Source organism: Pogoniulus pusillus, chromosome 2 (genome assembly GCF_015220805.1).
Source record: "Pogoniulus pusillus isolate bPogPus1 chromosome 2, bPogPus1.pri, whole genome shotgun sequence".
NCBI classification, from domain to species: domain Eukaryota; kingdom Metazoa; phylum Chordata; class Aves; order Piciformes; family Lybiidae; genus Pogoniulus; species Pogoniulus pusillus.
In genome coordinates, this window is record NC_087265.1 from 38,412,483 (window position 1) to 38,429,147 (window position 16,665).

The following is a 16,665-nucleotide window of genomic DNA, read 5'->3' on the forward strand; positions in this document are numbered from 1 at the left end:
GGAAGAGTGAATAATGCTGGAGTAGTGAATAGTGAATTTAATCCTGCCAATAATTTGCAGCTTTCTGTCCAGTGAAACTAACTTAATGTGTCTTTTTGGGTTTGTAAAGTGGAGTTTTCTTCTGAGACTTAACATTTTTTTTAGTTGTTAAGCTGTAAATAGAGGTCTTAAAAACTAAGAGAAACTGTTACTCATCTTTTCCAAATCTTGCTGACTTTTGCTGATCTGTGCTTGTTGTCATCTTTGGGGACTTAGCACCTGGAAGTGTAAATGCACAGCAGATTGGCTCAAACCATGATGCAATCCTGCTGATGAAACTAGACAGTCCAGGTCCTTCCTTCTTCCCTGCTGTGTGTTTTCTTATAATTTTAAAACAACTCTATTTTGGTAGGACTTGTGTTGAATCAATTACATTAAACAATGCCAGGAGACTAAGTCATTAAAAAAAAAAGGGTACATAATCTGTGTTACTTTAGTGACTTTATTTGACTCAGGTTGGTTTTGCTATGTGCTAGACATAAGGAAAAGGACTGAACTACACACCTGTGGCAGGTGAGTGAAGGTGTCTGTGTTGGAAGAGAGATTAGTGGCAAGGTATTGCATTGGCTTGGCAAATACATCATCTCACCCTCAGACTCTCTAGAGGAGGAGGAATAAAATCAGTTGTATTCCTGTCAGATGTTTTTAATCTCAATTGTCTGCCCTGAAGGAATACAGCTGTTGCTGCAAGTGTATAGCTGCCATTAAAAAATGAAGTTAGGAGTTAAATCCTGCTTTTACTCCCCAGCTCTGGAGAAAATGAGGTGCATCTCTTCAGTACTTTGTGGTATCTTCTGAACTTCTTGCTGTTGTTGAGAAGGTCACTACACACAGTCACACAAAGATATTTTTCTAGAATAGGGCTTTGGTTGTGTTATGCTTCTCATACAACACCACTTAAAAGAACTGGAGCAGTGTAGATTCTCTCCAAATTAAACCCAGCCCCTCCCCAAGCTGGACCTTGCTGTACCACCTTTTCAGTTTACTGTTTGTTACTCTCAACAAGCAAAAAGTGTGATTTTTTTGCTTTCTCTGCATGCATAAGAGCATAAGAGACATGACATCTTTTGCCAAAGGTTTTGCATGATCTATCTTTCTGTAATAAACAAACCTTGACAATTCAAATGTTCTGAAAAGAGCTTTTCTGCCTTGTGTTTGAAGGCTTTAAGTTATTGTTAAATAGCCTGGCAAGCTATATGGTGATTCTTAACTCTTTTGGCAAGAATGATCATACTTACTCCTTTTATTTGTCAGCACCAGTTCTACTTAAAGTTACAGTGAGAACTGTAGAGGCTTCATGAATCAGTTGCATTCTGCTTTCTGTGGTTTTGTAGAATAAAGTATAGGGGGAAATGGGCTGGGTAATTAGTAAGTTAGTAGTTGCTGGTTTATATGCACTAGGCATTAGTATATTAATTTTAAATATTCCTAAACCAAAAAGTTGCAGACATATTGTCAAAACAAAATTAATTTAATGTTTTTTCCATGTTGGTTTTATATTAATGCAGTTGTAATTTATTACGTATCCTGAATGGTTGTTGTGAAAATCACATTGATACAGTGTAGGATGATCTGCAATCAATTGTGTAATGACTGCTGTTGATGGCTGTATTTTTAAAGTATATTCTTGATTTTTGTTTCTAATAACTTCTGTTATGTTACACTGCACTCAGCTATAGCAATTAACTATTAATGAAGTAAACTTTGAGCCTAAAATGTAGTTAAGTGGGTCTAGGTGTCTTGACAAAGGTCATATGAACTCTATGCTCAAGGGAGCACATTTTCTTTGGTGTTCAGCTCTTGTACTTGAATTACACAGCCACATTTTGTGTGCATTTTCTACCATTTCCCACGTATTCCAGGCATGTGTTAGGGAAATTAAATCCTCAAATACCACCTTGGGTCTCAATGGTAGGAAAACAGTCCAATAAATGTTTTGTTGTTGAATCGTTGGTGTTTATATTTTAATAATACACTTCTCTTGACAAACTGTTCAATTTTTTTAGTATTATTTTTTCCCTTTGTGTATGTTTTCATCAATTTGGCTGTAAACACGAGATAAGCCATTTGTTTAAAGCTCAGTTTAACACACTAATTAAAATTTGGTTGGTTGTTTACAATGAAACCATATTTGAGTGTATTGCTCCCTCACCCTTTGAGCTCAGTTTGGGATATTTAGACATAATTTTCTTTTGTTTTAAATAAGAGATTAGACTATCGTAAATAGGAGGAAAACTTGGACTAGTCTCATTGCTTGAAATCAGTGAGAGGATAAACAAGGGCATAAAAACTTCCTAGAAATTAATATATCCAGGAAGGCTTTTTTTTTTTTTTTTTCCATGCTGTATTTTGGGGAAAAAAATAGAAAAGAAAAAAAAAAAGTGGACATGTGCAGAAACTGTGAGTACAATTAGCGTCAAGCAGATAAATCCAGCTCTAATCCTGTTTACGCTCTACATCAGACAGATGTGCTGAGATTGATTTAGACAAGCCCTTGGCTTATAGTAAAATTTTTTTAAAGTGCCATATATTCTGGTTTTGTTGGATCTTTGTTAAATGTTAAGTGCTGTTAGTTTTACTCTTCCCTAATGCCTGTAACCTACTTTATACAGGTTCCCTCTCTGCTCTCATGATGACAAGGCAGCCTGGTAGAAGAGATTATCTTTATTCCTTGTAATTAAATTGACTTTTTTTTTTCTTCCCAGAAGATACAACAATAGGAAGTGGGTACTGAATTAAATAAATAGCATGATATCTAATAGATGTATACTTAAATCTCTTGCAAGAACAGATGGTACCCAATATCTTCCTAAGTAATGTGAGAGGACAGTTAATGTCCTGAAACAGCTAGCAATAACAAATGTGATACTAATGAACCAATGGGGCTTTTGAAGTGTCTGATTCGAGATATACTTCATTCTTAAAGTAAACTTTGTTGTTGTCTCATATGAGAAACATTTCATATGTGTACCTCATAACTTAAATTTTCCTTATCTGAATTATTTTATTAAATGTCACTGCGTTTTTTCCTGATTTTCAGCAAAAATAGAAGATGAAAATTGCAGATTATGCCTGGAGACTTTTGCACAGATTCCTTTCAGCTTTAGTAAAAGTTTGCTGTCCAAATCCTACTAGCTAGTTCAATATTTCCCCTACAGTTTAAAACTTGAGTGTGATGGTTTTGTACAATTGAGTATTCTTGCAGTTTATATGCTTCTTCAAGCTGCATCTGGAAGTGTACAACGACAGTCAAATACTATTTTTGCTGCCTAGTAAGAACCAGCTTTAATGTCAATCTCAGCTATGCAAAAGTTTGGCAAATACAGAGTAACAGGAGGATCCCAAGGTAAATAAAAATCTGGCTGACTGTAGTGGTATGAGAAGGCAAGGCAAGCCTTACCTTACCTGGCTTGTGACTGAAAGTCATTCTATGAAAGCTAGTGGGTGAACAACATGTTTAAACAGGCCTTCATTTTACTTGATTTCTTAGGGACAAGTAACCTCATCTTTGTCATTTTTTTGTTATGCATATGCATACATAACAAAGTTTGTGGTATTAAAAGTTTGTGGTAATTAAAAATACTTTTTACTTTAAAATATTTAAAAAGCAAAACCATTTAGCATAACTTTATTGTTTGGGGGGAATAAATGCTGCAGCTCGGTTGTTGGTGCAGAAGAGTTGTTATATTTCATGTGTCTTGGTTCAACCATTTTCATAAAATGTGGAGGTTTTATCCTGGAGTTCGAAGTGTTCTGTAACTCTGATAGTGAAACTTTGTAGGAAAGGATAAACATAGGCTTTCCAGAATACTGTTTTTAAAAACCAAGTCTTAAATAAAAGTATTAAACTATCTAGTTCTAGATAAGTGATTCAAGTGTTTCATTTAAGGTCTACAGGGAGTATTTTGCCCTAAATGTTTTAGAAGAGCAATAACAAGTTTGGGGAAAAAAATCAGTATCTTGGATTTGATAATATCAATATTAAGGTTGCTTGTACAAGATCTAGTTGACTTTTGAGTCTATGCAAAATCATACTTCAAATGGAATCTTACTATTTTTCCTCCCTCACTCCTCAGTTTCATTCAATATATTACAGACAGTGCTTTTTGCAGCAGTCATTCCACTACTTAAAGTTTTGTTTTCTCTTGTTTGGTGCATTTCTTCTTGTTTATATGTCATGCACTTCTGAAAATCTGCATTACAGACATTGCCTGTGTATTGTCTCAGCATACACAAACTTTTACTTGTCACAGTATTCCTGCTAAGAAAGCAATGATTTTAGTCCAGTTGTACACCTTAGTAACTGATATATGGAGAAATTGAGGTGGAAAAATGCAATGAGCTGGAAAAAATATGTGATAAATAGAAAAAGGTCATGCTTTCTGCAGCAGGTTATTTGGTATGGAACAGGAAAAAATGGGCTGGTGGAGAATTGGTGGGAGAGGTAATACTGACTTAAGCTTTATCTGTCAGGATTGCTGTGGTGCACTCCTCTACGACTTCTGGATGGAAAGATGATCACTGCTTAGTGTGGTTCAAGAAATGATGCTGAGAAATGCCAGCCAGTGTCAAATTGTTACAGAAAAGTGATGCAGGCTTCTTTTTCCTGCTCAGAAAAAAGTAGGACTTTCTGAAGCCCCCTCAGATTGATACAGTGCAATGAAGTAGGTGAGACTTTATTTTGAAGTCTCACCCTCAGTGCTGTGCATCTTTCCTGAGAAGACATTTAATAGAAGTTTTACAACTTCTCCTTGGCACTTCAGCCCAGTATGCAGCAGATGCTCATCAAATAGAATCTCTTATGGCTTTTGCTGTTGCAAAAGTATTTGAGTGAGTTATTGCTAGATTTAGAAAAGATGTTTTGTTTCTGGCTTTCCTTGCTTTGGACTGCAAAAGGATCTTTATTCATCTAGACTATGGGATCTGCTGTGAGTACAAGGAAAGGAAGGGAAGCTTTATGTGCTCAGAGTATCTTAACACCTGTAGGAATGATGAAGTTTTTATTTCAGTCTGTGTATTGGACTTTGATTTTGAGCAGTCAGGTGCTTTACAGCTCAAGAGAGCACAAAAAGGAGAAGCTTGTACCAGAGTGGTTTGGTTGATAAATCTCCAAAGGCATTTGGAGCTATTGTCATAGAATCATAGAAGAGTTTAGGTTGGAAGGGACCTCAAAGATCATCTAGTTTCAACCCCATACTATAGGCAGGGACACCTCCCACTAGAACAGGTCACTGAAGGCCTCATCCAACCTGGCCTTGAACACCTCCAGGGAGGAAGCATCCACAACTTCCCTGGGCAACCTGTGCCAGTGTCTCACCACCCTCACTGCAAAGAACCCTTTCCTAACATCTAGTTTGAATCTCCCCTCTTCCAGTTTAAACCCATTATCCCTCTTCCTGTCATTGCAAGACCTTGTAAATAGTCCCTCCCCAGCCTTCCTGTGGGCCTCTTTCAGATACGGCAAGGCCACTACAAGGTCTCCTCCAAGCCTTTTCTTCAGGCTGAATAGCGCCAACTCTTGAAGCCTGTCCTCATAGTGGAGGTATTCCAGCCCTCTGATCATCTTTGTGGCACTTCTCTGGACTCACTCTAACAGTTCCATGTCCTTCCTTGTGTTGGGGGCTTCAGAACTGTACACAGAACTGTGCTCCAAGTGAGGTCTGACAAGAGCAGAGTAAAGGGGGAGAATCCCCTCCCTTACCTTGCTGGCCACACTTCTCTCCATGCAGCCCAGACAGCAACTCTGTGCTGGGCTGCACATGCACACTGCTGGCTCATGTTGAACTTTTCATCAACCCAGACCCCCAGGTCCTTTTCCTCAGGGCAGCTCTCCAGCCATTCTCCACCCAGCCTGTATCTGTGCTTGGGATTGCTCTGACCCAGGTGCAGGACCTTACACTTGGCCTTGTTGAATTTCGTGAGGTTGGCCTGGGCCCACCTCTCCAGCCTGGCCAGGTCCCTCTGGATGGCATTTCTGCCCTCAAACAAGTTGACTGTGCCACACAGCTTGGTGTTGTCTGCAGACTTGCTGAGAGTGCACTGATTCCTCTGTCCATGTCACTGACAAAGATGTTAAACAGCACTGGTCCCAGCACTGACCCCTGAGGGACGCCATTTGGTACTGGTCTCCAGGTGGATATTGTGTCCTTGATCACCACTCTCTGTGTGCAGCCATCCAGCTAATTCCTTATTCAGCAGTGCTCCATGCATCAAGTCTGTGTTTTTTCCAGTTTGGTGACCAGGATGTGGTGTGGGACAGAGTCAAATGCCTTATTCGGGTCCAAGTAGATGATATCAGTTGCTCTTCCCTTGTCCACTGTTATTGTGACTTCATCATAAAAAATCACTGCAGTGATTGAGTCTGTAGCCACTGTGTCCATGTGTATGAGAGCCCTGAGGTGATAGATAACAAGCTTAGTTTAGAACTCTACCCTACCACAAACACCTCCTGTGGTTGAAGGTCTTGAGCTGTCACTTGGATTTCTTGTTTTATAGAGAAAATTAACAACTCAAAAGATGGATAGGTAACATGCTTTTGGTTTATTCTTTATTATTGCTTTTTTCTGATCTGTCTCTAGTCTAAAGCCAAAAGTCAGCAGTGTTATTGAATGAAAAAATGCATTGAACATCCAGTCAGCTTGGGTAATAGCACATGTAGTGATGTATGATTTAGAAGAATACAACTGCTATCATTGCCATGATTTAGGAAACTACAATGAAGAACTTGCTTTTTGGATGAGAAAAAGAAAGGTTAACTGTTCTTAGAGCATACAAGCTTATTTATTTTTTGAATACCAGAAAAAGGATTAAATAACCTCTTTGAAATCATGTAATTTGTAGCTGGGTGCCTACCTCAATACAATAAAATTAATACAATGTAAGACTAGCATTTGAGGCTTGAAATGAAGCCATAACAATATTTTTTTTTTTTAGATAGTACTCCTAATCCTATCAATAACACTTTTTTTTTCCCCACCACCCCCTTACAGGTGATTCCAGTATGCTCTTACAAGCACCAGAGGAGATTATTGAAATGAAAGATGTATTTTCAGTAAAACTGAAACGTCGTCGTTTTGTGGGGCAAAAAAAAGGTGGTATGTTGTTGGGTATCACCATTTTTAAGTGCTTGAATAAAGAAGAGAATAAACTGACAGACTGTGCCATCCATTTACATAACTTAAGTGAAGATCATTGTCATTCATGGTTTAAGCATCTAAAGGAAATTTTGAATGGTAAGATGTCATTTCAGATTTCTTTCTGTTGCAAAGATGTGAGGTTGAGTGGACCTTAGAAAAACACTTTGCATGTGGAAATTAAGACACACAGAGATGAATATTGTTGCTTAGAAATGTTTCCTACAGAAGTTTGATATGCTGAAGTGTAAAATTTGGGCAAGTGACAATAATTCACTAATGCATCTGTGAACTTTTTTTAAATTGCTCTTTTTTGAAAGCTACAGAAAAGAAGTATTTTTCTGTATTCTGACCAAAAGGTCTCCTGGAAAATCTATTTCTTAAAGAAATAATGTATTTTGTTGATGCTTTCACTTGGAATTGCAGCACATCTGATGGTACTACGGTTGTTGAACTCCTGGGAAATCTTCAGGGACTTCCCAGAGACTGTTTAGGAGCTCTCGCTTGAGATCTGCAGATTTTTGAAAAGAACAATAGAAGAGGTTTTTCTTTTCATAAATTCACAGGTGGAAGTGCTTTTAAGTTTCTGTAGGATTCTTACTGTATGATTTGATACAAAATGTGTTGATGCTATCTAGTGATGAGAGTCAATTCTTTGTGTTTAAAAAACACACACAGTACCGCAGTGAGCTGCTCCTTTCTCCCACGGTTTGCGTTGGAAGGCTGCTCCTCTGTGTGTTTTATCCTCTGTGATATGTTTTCCAGTAGGAATGCCATCCATTTGATATAATAGTTGCTTCTACACTGCCTGAAAAGTAACACTTTCTAAACATAACAGAAATGGGCTCTTTATTCCCTCTTCCTCTGCCTCATTGGGCCACATATGCCCCTCAGAGTGGCCAGCAAAGCAGCCTCCTGTTGGCCCTCCATGCTGCTGGGACTTCCAGCCAGAGAAAGCCTGGTTAAGTTTGTTTTACCTTTCTATTTTTGCCTGGCCTAATGGCAGTTTCAGGATGATTTAACCCAGGATAGTTGTGGGTTTTTTTTCATGGAAACTGTATGAAATTCAAGAAAAAGGCATTCATCATCTAGGGAAAAAAAACCCCAAAACAACAACAACAAAAAAAACCCTCAACAAAGCAAAGCCTTTTACTGTAATATAATACTATCAATGTTGAAAAGACATAGAATATAGCACACTTGTGATTAAAAAAAAACAAATAACAAAACAGCAAAAAGCAAGCACAAACCATTTGGATTGAGCTCCAAAATGTGTCTCTGTGTTTGCAGACTAGTGAAAATTAGTTTGGTTATTACAAAAGAAAAGCAATCCATCTTATAATAGACTATTAAAATTCCAGCTGAATTGTTAATACCGACCCAGATCACAGAACTCAAAACTTGCACGTCTGCAGTGTTTGTAATGATGCTTTCATTAGCAATTCATAGAGTACTTCTGGTAAAGTGACTTGGTAAAAAGCAGATGTTAGAGGAAATAAAATGACATGAGTTATTAACGCTGCATTCTTACATTGTGTGCTTAAAGTGTGCTTGGGATTTTCCTGATTAAATGTTTATTAAAATGTCTCTCCCCGTGCCCTATTTTGAAAAACTTTATCCTGAAATATCTAAACCTGTGGAAGTGCCAAGATTCTTGCAGATCTCAGGCTACCCATAAAGGCAAGGACATTTGCATAAGGAGCAAATGTCTGTTTTGTTCCCAGATTACCCTCCATCCATCAGGAGCAGTGATACCATATGTTCACAGAAAAAAAAGCTGCGGTATCCCTTGCCCAGGTTGCCTTGACTTCGAGGTGCCGTCTCAGTTTTAAAGCTTTGTAATTGGAAGCCACCTGAAGCTGAAAAAAAAAATGGCATTCTGTTCAGTGTTGCTGTTTCTCCTTCTGTCTTCAGCTTCAGGCTTTCTCCAAAAACTCAGACCTTGTGCAGATTTTTTTGATCTCTAATCAGTACATATTTCTTCTGCCTTTCTACTTCAGTAACAGTTAAGACTCAGGTATGTGTGTGGAAATAGCTAAACACAATACCCCGAAATATAATTTACCAATGTATATCTTGGTTTAAGTTCTGTGATTATAGTTAACAGTCGCTTTCACAGTTAGATTTTGAAGTCTGAGTAGCTATTCAAACTGCCTTTTTATCCAGAAAATCACAAGCAGCAGCATTTCCACATTCAGTGCAGTGGAGACAGTGATGTTACAGTAATGACAGGATTCAGAAAAGTCTTCCTATTTAAAATGTACTAAACTTTGGTAGGAAGCTCCCAGTGGGATTCAAGAATGGACTAAAAGTATAAAATGCAGATAAGTTCTCTTGGTGCCTCAGTAAGTGAAATCTCAGAAGGTGCATGGGTACATCCCTGCTTGATACAGTGAGTTTTCCTACTCCTTTCAATAATAGTGCTCAGTGACATTTTTGAAAATGAACTCACATTGGCTCTGGGTTTTTTATCAGCTGCAGTTAAAGCACTCAAAATGCAAGTGTACATGCTTCTGTTTTTCCTAATCAATATGATCACAGAGTGTATGTTCATTAACCTCTGCATTATTTACTTGAAGGTTTATTTTATTGCTCCTAGGCCGGAGCAAATTAAAAGCAGGTGATTTACAACAGCAGGCTGCATATCTATTTGGGTCTATCTTGTCAGTAAATGTGCTTTCATTTGTCAGAATGGCTGTGTATCAGTAAAAGGTGTGTCTTTTGAAAAGAAATGCCAATTCCATTTGTTTGTCTTAACCATTTGACAAGTTTTTAGATTTTTTTTTTTTTAATGCATATAAAATACAGTGATAATGCAATCTAAAATCTGGAAATCTGATGAAGTTTTGTTGTTGTTTGTTTGTTAGAAATGCTACATACATAGTTTCTCTTCCATTGTGTGGTTTGCACCTGACGTGAATGTTTGCTCACATGTTTTTTCCTGTTCATTCTCGCTCTCTTCGTAGTGAGTATCCTCCGTTGAGTTGAAACTGTGTTCAGAATGCTTCAATTTAAACTCTAACTAGGTTATATTTTTTTTTTGTGAAGCCTCCTGTCATCATCTAAGTGAGCACACAGATACAGTTGTTTAGCATTTAATTACAGTGGCTGCTATTATGGCTGTTTATGTGAGTGTGACAGTAACAAAACATCTGTATTGTCTTCCCACTTTTAAACAAACTCTTATTTTTCCATGTAACATTGCTGCTGTTCAAATGCATGCCAGCTCCCTCAGTGATAAGGTGTTCAGGAAAAGCCATCTTCTGTAAATCATGTATTTGTTAAACTGATGCAGTATGGCCACTGCCCTCTTAAGACATGCATCTACAGAGGCTTGCTTTTGGACTGCCTCTTGAAAAGCCTCAAATGACAGACTTTAACATGCTTTTGATCTCACAGCAGACCTGTTGAACACCTGACTCTCAGTGATTTCCATTTATACATTGCATCTTTTTGCACTGGCCTAATGGGTATGTAGAGTGGGCACATACTGTGTCAGTAGAATTTGGAGTTTAACTTAAAATCAATCTGTGCTTGCTTTTTTAAAGGGTTAAGACCGGCTCAGGTATGAGAGAAAATGTGTCATTATCAGTACTTATCCATTTGTTGGAGTTTATTATTTTTTAGAAAGAAAAGACATTTTTATTAAGCTTATTTGGAAAAGTTTTTCTTAAGAACTCTGTAAACTAATGTGGTTAAAAGATAAAGTAGCAAAAATGCATGAAGTACATTTTTTTTTTTTTGGGTCTATTATTCTATAGCATCTCTCACACTGGGATTCGATATGAATGTCTGAAACTTCATGCATGAAGTTTTAATTAAACCATTAATGTTAACCATTAACTTTCATTAGTTAATATTAACCATGGTGTCTCCATAGTTACATTAACCAATCTGTCTCATGTTATTAGTTTTCCTCATGTATAATATTCCTGTATGAAGTATTTATAAATGTATGCAGTAACGAGATGATTCCAGGCTCTTAACTTTTGTAACATAAACTCATTTTCATAAAGCTAAGAACTGAAAGCAGCACAGATGTATGTCTGAGCATAGCGTCTCTGCTGCCCTATGAGCCTTTGTTTTCAGAACACCCTGATTGACCCACCACCCTTCATGGTTCACTGATTCACTTGATAGATCAAGTTTAAACTAGTGCATATTAGCACATTTGTTAGTACTAGAGGAACAGTTGGCCTTCCTGCTTTAGGCTGATGGTTCATTTCAAATGGAGCAGCCACAGAAAACAATACCAGTCAGAACACCAAAAGGCTGACAGACTGAAATCAGTTGCAGGCTGTAGTAAATGACATTGATTAATTCATATAGTTGGTGCTTAAGGAATATTAAAAGATTCAAAAATATTTTAAAGTAGTTTTAAAGAAGGTTTAGTATTTTACTATTATTGCATATCCTTTCATTAAATTCAGTTGTTTGATGTGTTATAACATGCTTTGCATACCAGGAATGATAAATAGTGATTTATATCATGATCATCCTTTTATGTCAGTTAGCAATCACTTGTCACAAACAAAACCACATCTCTGCTCAAATGCTTTATTTGTGATACCTGTTTCTTGAAAAAAGTTGATATTCAAGTAGTCATAAACAGAATATTCTGACACTCTTATCCTGTGAGTTCATTTGTTTTTTTGACAATCTCACTCAGATTTATGTATTTACTCTGATCTAACTATCAACAGTAACCTATTATAGATAATCATAAATACAATTTCTAGTTTAGAATAACGGATTAATTTTTGGTTGAAAAAAACACCAAAACAAATAAAAATTCAACCATTTTCTTACCTTTTTTTCCCCAGCACTAGTTGAAAAAATCTGTATTCTTTTGCCTGCATGCACTTTCTTTTACACCTTTATGTCACCTTAAATTTTTACATGCAAAACTCAAAACTGGTTAAGTGAGAGAAAGATGTTTGCTTTGTTTCTGCTCAGTTTTCTCCTAATGGTGACCTAGCAGTATTCTAGAACTGACACTGTTGAGTAACAATAAATGACACTTCATCACCTTTCTCTACTTCTACGAACTCTGTGCTTTTCTTTTCCTCATCATTTTGTGTTCCATTTAAAACTTAAAGGCCTACTTTACTTAAAAATCAAAGACACTGTAGTCAGTTTTTACATACTTGTGGCTCTGGATGTTGGTGGAGGTTGAGCATCTAGGGCCAGCTGGTCTCAGGAGTCCCTGTAGAGAAGATAGGAAACATGACAGCACATTCATAAATGTGGCCAAACCTTTTTTCCTTTAAATCAAGAGTCTTTAGTCTTGTAGTTGTCAGTTTAATTTCTGTTGATTCTTTATGCAACATATCAAGTCACAGAAATTATTTCTCTAGCCTTATATTTTTATGACCTGTTAGAGACTGTAACAATAACATCAGATTTTCATTAAGTGTCTTGAATAATGATTATTATAGTGTGGTTCATGATGATAGTTTGTGTGTTGTAATAATGTTAGGGATTTTTCATGCTGTCTTCCTTGTTTGTGGTGTATTTCCTATGATTGGATATTGCACTACAGGACATACCTGTGGTGCTTGTTTCTGTTTCCATAGAATCAAGAATAGTTTAGGTGGAAGTGAACCTATGGAGATAATAAGTTCCAACTTCCTGCTTGGAGTAGGTAGATTCTTTTCTCAAGGCTGTACAAAGTTAGCTCTATGAGACTGGCTTTCATGAGGCCATAAAAGGAGCCTCTGCCTCTTCTATGTGGTCCATTCCAGTCTTGCTTTACATTCACTGTTCTCTCTGGGACTCTCTCTGCTTTATCAGTCTTAGAATCATAGAATCAACCAGGTTGGAAGAGACCTCCAAGATCATCCAGTCCAATCTAGCACCCAGCCCTAACCAATCAACTAGACCATGGCACTAAGTGCCTCATCCAGTCTTTTCTTGAAGACCCCCAGGGACGGTGCCTCCACCACCTCCCTGGGCAGCCCATTCCAATGCCAATCACTCTGGCAGCAACTTCCTCCTAACATCCAGCCTAGACCTCCCCCGCACAATTTGAGACTGTGTCCCCTTGTTCTATTGCTGGTTGCCTGGCAGAAGAGGCCAACCCCCACCTGGCTACAGCCTCCCTTCAGGTAGTTGTAGACAGCAATGAGGTCCCCCCTGAGCCTCCTCTTCTCCAGGCTAAACAGGCCCAGCTCCCTCAGCCTCTCCTCATAGGGTTTGTGTTCCAGGCCCCTCATCAGCCTTGTTGCCCTTCTCTGGACATGTTCCAGCACCTCAACATCTCTCTGGAATTGAGGGGCCCAGAACTGGACACAGAACTCAAGGTGTGGCCTGACCAGTGCTGAGTACTGGGGAAGAATAACCTCCCTCATCCTACTGGCCACACTGTTCCTGATGCAGGCCAGGATGCCATTGGCTCTCTTGGCCACCTGGGCACACTGCTGCCTCATGTTCAGCTACTATCTATCAGTATCCCCAGGTCCCTTTCCTCCTGGCTGCTCTCCAGCCACTCTGTCCCCTGCCTGTAGCGCTGCTTGGGGTTGTTGTGGCCAAAGTGCAGAACCCTGCACTTGGCCTTGTTAAATCTCATCCCATTGGCCTCTGCCCACCCATCCAGCCTGTCCAGGTCCCTCTGCAGGGCTCTCCTACCTTCCAACAGATCAACACCTGCTCCTAGCTTGGTGTCCTCTGCAAACTTACTGATGCTGGACTCAATCCCCTCATCCAGATCATCAATAAAGATATTGAACAGGACTGGGCCCAGCACCGATCCTTGGGGAACACCACTAGTGACTGGCTGCGGCACCATCTTGTCCCTAGAAGTCCCTAAAAGTGGATGTAATTTTTGATATTTAGGTTTGAAAGGTTTTACATACAAGGGCATTATGATATCCCTCGAGCTGTTGATTTTTCCTTGTTACTGCGACTCAGTGAGCACTTGGCTTTCATGGCATCAGTGATATGTTTGCTGATGTTCAACTCCTTGTCCATGAAGATCTTTCCATGTTCTCTATAGAGGAGCTGCACAGTTTTGTCAGTCCCCACTCTATACTGCTAGGGTTTTACTGAGCCAGGTGCTGGATTACATGCTGATCTTTATTGAACACCTTGAGGCTTTTATCTGTTCTTGTAGGTAATTGAGTACCTTGTAAATGGCAGCTCTGCCCTCCAGCACATCTGCTGTTCTCACAAAGTTCCATACCTTTTTTTAACCTCCTTTTTGAAGGAGATATTTTTATTATATGTACTGAGACTTGTTACTGAAGGCATCCAGGATTCATCAGGCATTAGGGCTAATTTGCTGTGCAGTGTCATGGCACTGCATCTAACATTTTGCCATAAATATAATTAGAAATCTTGTTTCTTATGTGTGCTTTCACCTTAGAGCAGCAAGCTGAGCCAATCATTTCCTTCAGTGTCTTTAAGGAATATCTTAAGATAAACTAGATACAGTTCTAGTTTTAACTTCCAGGTTCTTTGATGTATTTAAATAAATGAAAAAAAAATCTATGGAGTTTTTGTAATTGTTATGTTTTGGTTTTAAGGAATATGTTCCCCTTTGATGCCAAAACAGTATTTAGCTATAATTTCTCTGATGAATTCTTCACAGAACCACAAAATGGTGGATGTTGGAAGTGACTTCTGGACTTCATCTAGTCCAACCCCCCTGCTAAATGTCTCCAAAGAAGAAGGTGACTCTATAACCTCTCTGGGCAGCCTCTTCCAGTGCTCTGTCACCCTTAAAGTGAAGAAGTCTTTCCTCATATATTATGGTGGAACTTTCTGTGTTCCAGTTTGTGCTTGTTGCCTCTTGTCCTGCCACTGGACACCGCTGAAAAGAGTCTGACCCCATCCTCTTGACATTAGCCCTTTAGATATTTATAAGCATGAATAAGTTCCTTTTCAGTTTTGGAAGGCAGAATAAGTGGGAAGAGCTTAAAGAAGTCCCAGCTGACACTCTGGAGACACATGAGCCTGTAGAAATTGAAGTAATACCCTATAAGGGTCAGGAACTCATGCTTTCACCCTTGGTTTCTTTAGCAGTTGTGGCCTCCTACCAATGTTCTTGACTATTGAAAGCAGTGTGCTTGCTAGCTATTCTAGCTTTCATTTGCCTACGAAAGTGACATGCTAACCTGATACTTAAATAAAACATAGAAGTTACAAATGAATCAATTGAGTACCAAATTGTTCAAATCCTGTATTTTCAATAGCTACCAAAGGAGCAGAAGTATTGCATGCCACCAGCTTGCTTTTTGCAGCAAATCAACCTCACTGAATCATGATGCTTTCAGAGGTGGCAGATGAAAAGTCAAAAAGCAAGTTACAAATTATTTACTGTTCAACATAATTCCATATTCCAAATAATAACATTACTTCATAAGATGAATGTGCAAGTTTGTATAGCAGTATTTCTCCATGTTGTTTGTTCAGAGTTCACTATATTAGGGACCTAGGTTTAACTTTGCACTGTTGCAAAAGTATTGTTGTAGTATCAGCTCTTTTGTTGGTGGTGTAGGTCTGCTGGAAGTGTTTTATGTTGCATTTAAAAAAGGATATGTTTGGATTTTTTTTGTTTGTTTTAAGTGTCATTTTGTTGCTCAGCCTTAGGTTCTCCACATGTTGGGCTGGATGATCTTGGAGGTTGCTTCCAACCTGGTTGATTCTATGATTCACCCTGCTCTTGTATCAGGATTGAACTAAGTTACCACATTTAGACACTTTTTACCCTCTGCCTTCTACAATGTTTTGGTTGGTCTGTTGTTAATTTCTACTGTTTATTAGCTCTACACACAAAAGTGATCCAAGAAGAAATTAAATTGGTTGTTGTTTTCTTTTTTGAGGCTATTCTGTTAAAGTATTTTAATGGTTCTAATACTGAAAATTCACTTAGGCTGTAAAAATGGCTGTGCTGTGTGTAACCTTCTATGTTTTGTGTTTGTAATCTTCTGTGTTTTGTGTTTTCTTTTTAGGCTTTCAAAATAGACCCAAATCCTTAAAGGTGTTTGTTAATCCAAGGAGTCACAAAAGAGAAGCCACTCATATTTATTATGAACAAGTTTCACCTCTTTTTAAGCTTGCTGGCATTAAAACTGATGTCACCAGTAAGTTGCTTCAAAAACAGTTTAATCCTTTGTGAAACTATTACTTAAGCATGCAAGACACTTTGAATTTAGTGCTAATCCGTGTTGGCTTTGCTGCCAAGGAGTGCATTTGAAACTGTAGTGAATGCAGTATGTTTTTATTTTGTCAAAAAAGGTATACTTTTGTTATTCATTATTTTCCCCTGTAGATATCAATAGTTACATATATGTTTATAATTTTATTCTTTAAAACAAAACAAGCATTACACATCTGACAGTCTCATATATGGGAGATCAGACTTGTTCCTGCATTCTGACAAACACATGCCTTAAATGTTACTTATGACAACATATATAGGCCTGATGACATAATGTAAGTGGCTTATCCAGAGGACACATTATTTCAGAGTCTGACTCAGTTTCAGGGATGA

The 16,665-nt window shown here is 38.2% G+C and overlaps 1 protein-coding gene across 7 annotated transcripts in view; it reads left to right on the forward strand.

Moving 5' to 3' along the window:
• Nucleotides 1-16,665, forward strand: part of CERKL (ceramide kinase like) — a 61,472-nt gene that overhangs the window by 18,113 nt on the left and 26,694 nt on the right. For 6 of the 7 annotated variants that reach the window (XR_010306411.1, XM_064161736.1, XM_064161751.1 and 3 more), the window contains exons 2-3: nt 7,029-7,271; nt 16,124-16,255. Coding sequence is in view for 6 of the 7 variants with exons in the window: in XM_064161736.1 (XP_064017806.1) it covers nt 7,029-7,271; nt 16,124-16,255 (375 nt within the window). In the remaining variant the exon portion in view is untranslated. The remainder of the gene's footprint in view (nt 1-7,028; nt 7,272-16,123; nt 16,256-16,665) is intronic. The other variant, XM_064161768.1, reaches the window with a different exon arrangement.